A 12,250-nucleotide genomic window follows, 5' to 3' on the forward strand; every position below is an offset into this window, starting at 1 on the left:
TATTGCCTAACTACCACATTTCATGTATTAATTCAGGAAATAAATGAAATTCATGTATGGGACAATGCTGTACGAGTGTCTTGTACTCGTATTGTCTTTTTAAAGTTTTACCAATAGAGAAGACTATTACTGTGTAAGAATGTTTTATAGCAGTATGTGCAGTGGTATTTAACTTCATAATGGTACAAAAGATTACGGAACCAACATTTATAGTATTGTTTGTGCACAGAATGTATCTGCATTTTATTTGAGAGTTTTTTTTAACTCCAATGTTTTGGTGTTCTGTCCCGTCTGGAACCAAGTGGTTCTGTCTGAGTCTGATGTGTGGGGGGCTTCTGTGTCAGAGACTGACTCCTCTGTGACAAGAGCTTTCCCCACAGGAAGTAAGTTTAGAATTTCCTGCTAATTCTGCTGTGCCTCTTCATCTCCCTGGTGACTTTGCATACGCCCATCAACTCATCTCACAACTCATCTGCATTTTCTCCATCTACTAAAACAAGAACACTATGTGTGGGTAACTTTTAGTGCTCTGGAGATGTAGAAATTTAAACCCCCCAAAAAAGAAAAAGATAATTGTAAATAATGTAGATGTCGGGTTTTTATTCTTTCATATAGTTTGAGTTACAGTGATACCTCAGCTCATGAACATAATTGGTTCCCAGAAAGTGTGTGTAAGGCTAAAAGTTCGTCTTCCGAACATTTATTTCCCATAAGAAACCATTAAAATGAGAATAATCCGTTCCCAGGTCCCCATAAAACATAATTTTCTACTAAATAAGCCTTAAAACTACACAAAAATATACCTTATTTTCTTTAATGTCGTTTTAGGCTTAACACTAGCCTGTGGTGGGGTCTTTTTCGGTCCCATAATAGCAAAAGTACACTCAATATGGTCCAAAATGTCTATCAAACACAAACCACGTCCGCACTCAACGAAAGGGAGGGGACGAACTGGGACGCCGTGAGCGTGCGTCAGCTTCTCGTGGCGCTGTTCGACCGCGTGGTTTGGTTCGTCCGCCGAAAACTAGTTCGTCAGCAGAGACTATATGCTCGCGAATTTAATGTTCTTGAGGCGAAAAGTTCATGAGCTTAAGCGTTCGTGAGCTGAGGTATCACTGTATTATTAAACAGGCATGAACATCTCTCACCGTTCGCCAAAATTCGCCGTTTTGAAGTAAAAAATGGTAACCTACGTGAATTGTGTAGATCCGAGGAAAAAAAAATTTAAGGGGGGGGGCGGCAGATTTTTTTAATGTCGGACGCTTCGTATGTAAGTGGGGAAAGCGGCACAAAGCAAAAAAAGCACACCTATATTAAACACTGTAAAAATTAGCATTGCTACTTTGAGGCTAATGGGGAAAAAAGACAACCTACCTAAGCCTGCTCTAAAACATTGGCACTCTTCTCCAAAACGCAAAATTGCGGTTAAAAGGTGACACTTTAAAAATGAAAAATCGCTGGTTAACAGCATTTGCAAACCCAAAAAAATGGGGGGGGGGGGGGGGGGGGGGGGGATTGATTACTGACACCACATGCAATGACAAAAAGACCTTTTTTTGCGAAGTGTAAAACTTACGGTTAGCGGTTTAGCAAACGTACTTCCGATGAACATTTCACAATAAAAGCACGTCATGTTCGTCATATAAATAACGATATTTACTTAAGAATTCAGATTCTACACCAAGAATAGCTTTAAAATGACACCCTTTATGAAAAATCTGATTGGCAATGATTATTATACTATTATATACAGTTATAGTAGTATATTATAATATTAATGCTAGATATTTTTTTAAGAATTGTTTTAAATCATGTTGGAAAGGCAAAGTCAGTCTTCTGAATCTTTTTACATTCCATTCTTATGCACTAGTTAATGCTATCAGCATTTGACCTCATTGTTTATTTGGGATTTATTGTTATTTGCGTGTTTATTTGTACTTTAATAAAGAATTTAAGTGTTCCAAAATGTTTTTTGTGAATTAATAAGCATCATCAAAAATTTAATTGCTAAATTAGTAAAAAAAAAAAAAAAAAAAAAAAAAAAAAGGGGGGGGGGGGGGGATTATTTGATTAGTTAACTAATCGTAAAAATAGTCAGCTGACTAATTGGGAGAAAATTAGTCTTTGGAACAGCCCTAGTTTTACAGTGTACATACATATTTCTTCCACACCCTTCTCACCTTTTTACCCATTTTCATGCGTGATTAAAGGTTCTTTAAAATAGAAGTCAATACCAATGAATTATTTGACTGGGCCAAAGAAAGAGTTATGCTAAGAAGCCTGCTATTGCAAAGTACATGTAATAATGCTTCAAAGTGGGTAAAAAAAAAAAAAAAAGACTAATTCATCAGGTCTGAGGCGCCGTAGGTGTATTAAATAGCTGTGCTCAATGTCCCGCTCATGTGCCAAGTGTCAATTGACAACCTCTACTTGTTACGGCGTGTAAAATGGATGTTACTTTGTTTTTCTTATTTCCTATGTTTACACAAACTCGTGTTCCATTCCAACAAGGCTTCTTTGGTGTATACACAGGAAAAAGCATCTCTCCCTCGGCCACATTTTTGGCACGTCTCGCTCCCACCACCATGGCAGCAGGGCTTTGGCAACGTGTCTTGGGGAGGCGTAGAAAACTACTTCTCTGGGTCACATTTTACTTACACCTCGCTATTAAATACTTCTGGAAGTAACGCTAAGATTATATGCATAGTTTGCTCGCTCATTGAGTAATAATATAGTGGGTGGTCACAATCTTGTAGGGAAAAGAAAAACAACCAGATAACACATCTCAATGCATCTGTTTGGCTGCCAGGCAGCTTCAACAGAGCCTCGGCAGAAGTGGGTCCTTGGCGAAATTGTAGACCGTGACGAATCCCCTGCTGCCCGATGCACCACTTGCCAGCGGGGCTACCCATTCGTTCTGCATAGTGGCTTGCGCCCAAATAATATAAAACACAAACACCTGAGGGAGGATGTTGAAATTTGTGGGGGGTACTGTAACTTGTAGGCATAGCTTGATGGGCAAGGTTTGAAAGAGAAAGGTACAATTGTGCCGAATAGCCACTGAGACTGCTTAGTCCTTGTATCGTGGGAGGTGCAGGCCAGAAACCCAGCTAAGGGGGTTAAACAGAGTTTCTTGCTATAACTCATAAATTCAGCACCATTTTTTTTCCAGTCTTTGCATGTTTCAGCACTTATCTACGTACAAACCTATTTCATGTATTTCGAACAAATCATTTAAAGACAGGACATTTACATTTTTCCATGGTTGTAAGTGGATGTCCTATGTTGCATGGTTACCGTTTCTTGGGTCATCTCTTGCCTTTTAGGTCCTGTCCACACTTACATATTTTCTTTTCATTTCAAATTATAATTAATTTAGGGCTGCAGTTATCGAATATTTTAGTATTCGAGTAATCGGCTGAAAATTCTATCGAGTAATCGGATAAAACATTTTTTTTTTAGGTAAAGAGCAATTATAAATATACATGAGGGAAAAAAAGACATTTAATCCAATATTGAACCATTTTCAGTCAATCATTGTCTTTATTTTCGATGTACATTGTTGAAAACAGCCAACAATTGCATCTCAGATGTGACTAGAAAAAAAAATTCACTGCTTTCACTCAAAAAAACTTCTAGATCTTATTAAAAAAAAACATATTTCTTACTACCTAAAAATGTAATTACGCTTGATAACACACATCACTTGAAAGCTATGTGTTTTTCCCCACGTGTTTCAATATAATTTCCATTTGTGTCAAGCTATTTTTAAGTTCTAATTAAGTTTTAAGTTAGTCTAAATTGTAAGTAGGGTTTTGAGTTTTTGCAGTGTTCAAAATAAATGTATGATACCTGCTGTATTGGAGCACGTTAGGGACCAGTGCTACTTGGTGTTTTATTCAGCAATGACTACTGAGCCAAAACTGACAGTTAGCTTTATTATGTTTTAATTTTACACCCTCATCACTCGACAGCGCTGTGTTTTTACAGATTATATAAAACCTGTATGTAAGAAACGTTAGCCACGCATCGACAGAGGTCATAATCAATAGAAACCTAGCCCTCCGAAGAGCTAACGTTACGTGACCGAGTGACAGTAACGTTGTATTTATTAGCGATGAGAAGTGTACTGCCTAAAGATGGCGGCTGTTTACTAACGCTGCCCAGACGCGGCCGAGTCTGTCATTTTGCATCTAGTCCTAAATGCATACGATATCTATGAGACGCATCGGACACTACCTGCTACCAAACTAGCATCATGCGGGCGTAGTTTTCAGCAACGTCTGCGTAATTTGTAGCGGCTGTCGGCTGCTGTAAGTTTTTTTTAAATTTTTTTATTGGTTCTTCCTCTATGCACGTGACGTCAGCGCGTTGTCCCGCATTAAAAGTAGCCCGGGCAAATCGTGATGCTTAGAGCTGGCAAAATTAAACGATTCCTCGAGGTGAATAAAATTACTCGAAACAGTTTTTAAACTCGAGTTACTTGAGTTGTTCGAGTATTCGTTTCAGCTCTAATTTGATTAACAGGTCGTTTTAAGAATTCATTTCCAAACCTATTGAAGAAAAAAAGTATTGTCCACATTTAAATTTATTCAAAGGCCAAAGCCATTGGCCAAGCTAGAACGATCTCATAACCAATGATATGCCTGAAGAAAAGTTATGTCTATAAAATGCATTTACAACAACCGCGAATTGATTTCCTCTTGTATATTTCTGTTGTGATCAAAATTATTCAGATCTCATTGTAAATAACTATTTATTGCAACGTTTCAAGTTGCCCATTTACTTCAAATAATGGTCACCTGTTGCTTTTTGTTTTTGTTTTGTTTGTGCTATTTACTCGTTTACTGCCATTAACAACTGTGAATACAGAAGGCAAACATCTATGTAAACTGGAAAAGTTTGACTTGTGGGTTCTTTCCATTCCGTCCTAGGTTCTAACTTTTCCAAATGAAGAGAATTTACAATGGCAAACAAATAATTTTGTTTGCAACTGTGACATTAAGAAACCAATAACGGAAACAACTACACTTTACAAAATCAAAACAATGAGATGACAGTGAAATCATATGAAACAACTAGCCAAGTCATAATATGCTGCACCAAATGCCAACAGAAAGTTCAGATGTTAACCAAAACCTAAATAGATAATATAATGTAATATATTTTTCTTAACTGTTGTTTTTGTTTTCCTAATGTGATATGTTTATTTGTAGGAGTAATGTGGACATGGCCTAATTGTTCTAACTTATTGTGGGTGATGTTGGTTCTTTGCTCTTTACTTTTGGGAAAGCATAACAGAAAATCTAATGACATCCTAACATCATCCAAACCTACATACTATAGTACCACTTTTTTTTTTAAACGAAATGTTGGCTCTGTTTTTAATCGTTTCACTGGCAATTTTTGCAGCTCCACCACCACTTCCACCGAAGAATGTCCCAACATCTCCTCTGACAACTGACACTGCCTCTCCAAATGACACCGGTAACACTTTTTTAAAATTTGTATTTTAAAATCTATTTAATGATGGACTCACATCTAATAATTTTCACAATCTCAGACTGAATACGGTATATATTGGTAAAACTAAAAAAGCCTATGCAGTATAATGGTAAAAATAAAAATGCCTAAAGACTATAGATGTAGTTTTGTAGTTGTAGTGACCATGCTCATTTCAGTCTTTGTAAACTGTTTAATCTGATAGTAGACTGAAACTTAATACTCTATAACTAGCGTATTTTTCGGACGATAAGGCGCACTTGAAATCATTTATATTTCTCCAAAATTGACATTGCAACTTATGTATGAATCCTGGTTTTGCTTAATGACCATGAACCTATTTTGTTGTAGCATAACTGCATTATACTGCTCCAGTGAAGTCCTCAAGACACATCCATGATTCATCAATTATAAAACAAATAAAACATAATGAATTTCTCTTTGTACATTGATGAACAAAGGTACAGTATTCATCTGGTCACAAAAAAAAACAAAAAAAACTAAATACCCAGCAAGCATACCGTGAAGTGCTTTAATGTTAATCTGTTTCTTCAAGTGATGGCTTACCTCTTGAAGAAGACTCTACTTGGGTGTCATTGAGAGCTCAGAAATGATGAAGCTTAACAATTAATAAGTTGTCAGGGAAATTTACATTTAGCAAATATGCATGAACACAGCTATGATAAAAAAAAATATAGACACTATTTTAATTGCATTCTGAATGGCATTGGGTTTGTGACAGTTTGTGTCAATGTGTTAAAACTACCTTTCAGGAATGCAAGTAAATAACTTTGGTTTTACTTTTTTAATCATGAAATAACAAAGTACTATGCCATTTTATTTTATTTTTAATTAAACTACATTTTTAAACTCTTGAATGACAATAGCATTTACACAATTTGGGTTGAAGACCTCTGTACTGGTATTCAAACTATTCTGGAAAGAAAAAATATATTGGTAATGATCTTTTATTTTAGGAACAGGAACATTAAACCCTTAGTGGCCATTTAATTGTGTATAATCTATTACTTTTTTTTTTCATTTGTTCCCACTTGTTTGTCAGGGATTCTTTATTTGACAGTGTAAACTCATAAAAAAAAAAAAAAATCCAAACAACCTGTAATTATAGACTAGTTGTCTGTCTTTTTATCAACAGAAGCTGAGAATTCCACAAGAAAGACATCTATACCTGACTTAGATAACCTGTTTGGTCCAGAGCAGGTTCCTTCTGCAAATGAGGATGCAGGTGATACCTGGGTGTGCTTTAGTGAGCAGTCTCCTGACCGCCCACCTCTACCAAAGGAGCCAGCACCTCCAGTTTCCTTATCCCCACCTCTTCCAGAGGAAGCAGCACCTCCATCGCAAGCCTCCCCACCTATTCCTGACTCTCCTGCCACAACTTTACCTGTATCACCTCCTCCCCCAGAAGACACAGCAGCTCATCTCTCCGAACCTGCTTCTCCAAAAGAAGTTCCGGTTTCCCCTCTCGCAATTTCCTCTCCACCCTCAGAGGAACCTGCTGCACCTTCTTTTTCTTCTGGGCCTTCTACACCTAAGGACCAAAAGCTGGTCTCGCCTACCACTTCGTCACTCCCTTCACCTAAAGAACTTTCATCTCCTCTAACTTCAACACATCCACCTGTTGATTCGCCAACCAGCATCCCAACAGTTCCCAAAACAAATACGCCTCCGTCAGGGACTTCACTTGAAAAGGAATTAGCAACATGCTCCATTCCACCAGTCCAGACAAGGAATACAGATGAAAAAAGACACAAAAAGGATGAAGGTGAAATTGCCACTTCACCCAAAGATGCAAGCCAGGGTACCAGAACTACGCCTCCAACACCCCCTCCTCCAACGTACCGAGCAGTGGTCTCATCACCTGGTCCAACTTCAGTAGGTGGTACGAAAAGCGGTAAGTTTAGAGATTTTTTTTAAAAAAATTAAATATCATTATTATTATTATGTACACATAAAACAAGGTATTTTGTTGTTTTTAAAGGGGAACAGCTGTTAAGAGTAATGAATTATAGTGATGGCAATGAAGAAAAAGGATAGCGCATTTACAGAGGAACCAATTATGCTAAAATTGATTGAGTAATTAGTTGTTCATCCATGTCTGAATGCAATTTGTTTTGATCCTCCCATAAGTTATAAAGTACAGTATCTTCACTCTAGCACTCCTTTTTTTCAAAACATTAACCCTTAAAGCATAGTCATTGATTTCCTTAATTTTATTACGTGTAAGTTGACTGTATTAATAAATCGCATTCAAACACACTAAGCGGCTAAGTGCTATACAAAGTACTCTAGTCTCTTAACTGACCCATGTGGGAATAAGCAGTGCAGAGGATGGATGGAATGAAATGTGTAACACACATATAAGGCTGGACAATGTTGACAGGGGAAAATGATGTTGGTAAATGTATTGCGACATGAAGAACTACAGAATAATATGAAACATCGATATTTAATAACCAACAATCGTTTCTGATGAAGGAAAATACCCAGCCAGTTAATATTGCAATACTTAAAAGCATAAACTGTATTTACTTTAACGCAGTAAAAATGAATTACCGTTGTTTTCGTACTATAAGCCGCTACGTTTTTTTCCCTCATTTTGAATCCTGCAGCTTATAGTCCAGTGTGTCTTATTTGTCGATTTATTTGGGTTAATAGGTAGCGCTTTATTTGACAGTGGTGTCATAAGACTGTCATCAGACCATCATAATTATGACATGACACTATTATGGGCTTTACTGAATGCTTATGACATAAGTCATTAAGTGTCATCTGGCAAATTATGTCACTAACTCCATTTATGTCTAGCTCGGATCTTTTACATTTATTCAGAAGTAAAATAATTTGCCGGATGACACTAAATGACATCTGTTATAAGCATTCGTTAATTCTCATGACAGTTTCATGTGATAATTATGATAGTTTTATGACTGTCTTAAGGCGCCACTGTCAAATAGTGTTACCAAATACCATAATTAGCAATTAATGAAATAACTCTAACAGTAACTGAAGAAATACTTCACACAGAACATGAATTTTGATTGCTATTTACATCTGTAGCACTGCAATGCATGCTAGGAGGCATGTTGGACCACAACAGTGTTGACAGCAGGTGGCAGCAGAGGTTGACTGTTTCCCCCAAGGGAGCAGTGATGGCCAAATGAAGCTTCTTGAAGTAATGAAGCTTTGCAGCCAATTGGTTCTCAAAGCTTCATAGTTTTTCATTTGGTCCTATGACAGTATTCTAATGCTGCTATCAAATAAAGAGTTACCGGTTAATATCTTTTGGTGTAAATATTACATAATAAAGTGAGGACAGCGGCGGCGTATAGTCCAGTGCAGCTTATCTATGAACAAATGTCGTTTTCGTGTCAAATTTAGTGGGTGGCGTCAGGTGCGCCTCATAGTCCAAAATAACGGTACATTTATGGTTCAATATCTTCAACTCTTACATCAAGGTAGTGTTAGCTGCATTCTTGCGCCGCACTGTCTCTAGAAGGCCAAGTGAGTCTTGCGGGAACACCACACTAAAGTCACTCAAAAGGGACAGCATGGGGTCAACACAACAAATCTGTCTATCCATTGTCTCTCCCGCTTATCCTCATGAGCATGACCGGATTGCAAGAGCCGATCATAGCTGACCATGGACGGGAGGTGGGACACACCTGAACTGGTTGCCAGTCAATCGCTGGTCACAAATACTGTACACAACCATTCACGCTCAGTCACACCAATGGAGAATTAACAGTGTTCAGTTAATCAACTATAGATGCATTTTTCCGTGATGTGAGAGGAAACCAGAGCCCAGGGTTATTTATTTTCAGATCAGACTGCTGTTTTTCATGAAGTCCATTCAAGTGCCATGCCTGCATGCACACAGTTGCAGTCTACCACGCACTGGGCAAATTGGCCAGCGTGGGCCAATGAAAACAATGTCACGAGAAGCCTACACATGCTAGGTTTTAGGTTAATCACTAGGGCTAAACCTTAAAACTCAATTGCGATATACAATGGTACCTCGACAAATGATCGCATTGAACATCTGACGTAAAATTTAACTCACCATTTGTCTCGACATATGACTACTATGCTCGAAATACGACAATTTTATGACAGCTTCTTAAGTTCGTTGTTTTCCCGCAAGATGGACGCACCGCAGATTTTCTTGTTAGAGAAATTAACATGGGTCCCAAGACAGTGTAGGGGGTGAAAAAAAGAAAAAGGTGATGTTTACCATTTAAATTAAGAAGGAGATGACCGAAAAATATAAGCATGGTGTGAGTGTGAGTGAACTGGCTTGACCGTACGGCTCACCCCCTCCCCCAACCCTACCTACCTACACACACGCTGTTTCTGACCTCCGTTCGCTAAGGTGACAATAAAAACGCTTTTGTTATTTCTTATTTTTTCATATTTTTTTTTTTATTTTTTTTTATTGCTAAATTAGAACACAGCTCACCATATGCGCATGCACCCGCCGTCTCCTCCCTCTGTTCACCAGTTAAGGTGACAATAAAAACGATATTTTAAATTTCCGTTTATTATTATTATTATTATTATTCCGATTTGTATTTGTATTTTTATATTGCAAATGTTGCCATTTTTCTTTATTTCATACTTTTAAATGCATAAAACTAGGATTCTGAATGATAGAAATCACTACAATGACAAACATGAGAATTTGCGTCAGGTCACGGCTCCAATGTGACAGGGTGGCCACATTGACTTGTGGCATATTGCAGCTCTAGTACACCAAAGCATCACATATGCTTAGGTGGATTACAAGGGTGGCCTTTATTACAGTGTACTGTACAAGAGGACGAATGTTTAAATTGCACCTGACAATTGTCATAATGTATGCTCCTCTCGCTTTGCTTTAAAACACAAAAACTCCTGAATTAAGAAAGCATCCGTGGGATCATATAGTGGTACATAATACTGTGTTCAAATAGGAATACAAATCATATGATTTACCATAGACTTCATTATATAATTTATTATTTAATTATGAAGTCTATGGATTTACTTTTTTCACATAATCTATTTAATCAAACTAAACAGTATGAAACAATGAACAAAACTCCGTAAACGTTACCAAAATGCCGTTGCAATGTAGCTACTTACAGAAACGAAGGTGGTTTGTACAGAACTTCTATTTTATCAGTTCATTATTGCAGCCATACTAAAATGTTTCCAAAGACCTGTGAATTAGAAATGAATTAGAAATGCTGCAGTTGTTACACACAAGACCATCAAACACATTGTATATGTTTTACAGGTTCGTCATCTCCAGTGCGGCCTGCAACGCCTACAACAGTCAACCCTACTCCACCTCCTCCTCCACCCCGGCCCCCATCACGACCCAAACTTCCTCCTGGAAAGCCAAGTGTAGGAGATTCCGTAAGTGAATATCAAAATTATATTATGTCACATTAAATTTCCTCTTGACACAGAGGTGGAAGCTTGTTTGCTTAGCGTACTTAGTAATAAGTGCCTTGTCTGTGTCATGCCTGTATATTTGTCTAGACTAAGGTTTTTCTCATGAATGTATGGAATACCACACATCTGCTTTAGAAATGTAACCATTTATATCATTTTTCTTTCATCATCACAAACCTCTCAGAAAAGAAAGCCTGTGTAATTTATTTTTTCTTTTTTGCACTGACGCTCAATATCAATTTTTGCGTTCCGAGTGGGAAACATACTGTATTTTTAAGAGTATACAGCACAATTGAAGTGCGCCTTGTTTATGAACTGTGCTTGTGCTCATTGACCTCAAACCTGTTTTCTTGGAACGTAATTGTCTTATACTGATCTAGTAATGTGCTCAAGACACACACATTCATCAAACCCATAAATTAAAAATAATTAGAATGTTAAAAGATAAAGAGCAAATGCAGTACATTGATGCACTAATGCCTTAGGTGTATCTTTATATATAAAGATAAGCTCATTTGTTGATGGTGCGCCTTATAATTCTGTGCAGCTTAAAGTCTGAAAAATACGGTAAATGTGTGATTACGTCCGTCAAGATGCACCCAAGTGCATTGAAGCAGGGGAAGCAAGGCAGAGTAGCAAGTATATAGTACTTACCTGTGGGTGTCCAAAATGTCAGAAGTGGGGTGTCCGACATGCCCAAGCAGGAAGTCGACGAGGACGCCAAGCACATAGGGCGGCTCCGGCAGATACAGTAGCAGCGATGCCTCACCGATTCCTGGGGCCATGCATGAATTGATGGCGCCCATAGGATGTTGAGTGACAGAACAAGGTTGGGTGGCCCTCAAACAGGGTCAGAGCCTCTGCAGACCTCAATCCCACTAGGAAAAAAGTCACTTGGTGGATGCTGGATTTACGCCACCAAAGAAGGTTTGGAAATTCAGCTTAAGACATGCAAATAAGGGCTGGACGGACTAAGTTTGATCAAGGGCTGACCCAAGAGACGGAGACTAGGACAACGGTAGTCGAAGGAATTTTTTTGTTGACCCCTTGACGCGAGGGGCTTCGTAAAGCAGTGGGCAATATGATATGTCACTTGTGCCTGTATTTGAAGATAAAAGGAAAAGAATGGCAAAAGTAACATTTAAACTAAAGAGCAAAGGATCCGAGACTCTAAGAGTATGAGTGTCTGAGTGATTCAGTGTTTTTTATTAAACCGACTGAACTATATCTGTGATGGCGAGCATCCTTAATCACAAACAAAGCTGGGTCCGTGCTATGTTTTGAGATG

The 12,250-nt window shown here is 38.0% G+C and overlaps 1 protein-coding gene across 6 annotated transcripts in view; it reads left to right on the forward strand.

The window, feature by feature from the left end:
- Positions 1-12,250, forward strand: part of sgip1a (SH3GL interacting endocytic adaptor 1a) — an 82,370-nt gene that overhangs the window by 49,332 nt on the left and 20,788 nt on the right. For 4 of the 6 annotated variants that reach the window (XM_057840505.1, XM_057840501.1, XM_057840500.1 and 1 more), the window contains 4 exons: positions 303-383; positions 5,413-5,487; positions 6,659-7,417; positions 10,802-10,923. In XM_057840505.1, the coding sequence (XP_057696488.1) occupies positions 303-383; positions 5,413-5,487; positions 6,659-7,417; positions 10,802-10,923 (1,037 nt within the window). The remainder of the gene's footprint in view (positions 1-302; positions 384-5,412; positions 5,488-6,658; positions 7,418-10,801; positions 10,924-12,250) is intronic. The other 2 variants (XM_057840503.1, XM_057840502.1) reach the window with 1 other exon arrangement.

This window comes from Corythoichthys intestinalis, chromosome 7 (assembly GCF_030265065.1).
Source record: "Corythoichthys intestinalis isolate RoL2023-P3 chromosome 7, ASM3026506v1, whole genome shotgun sequence".
NCBI classification, from domain to species: domain Eukaryota; kingdom Metazoa; phylum Chordata; class Actinopteri; order Syngnathiformes; family Syngnathidae; genus Corythoichthys; species Corythoichthys intestinalis.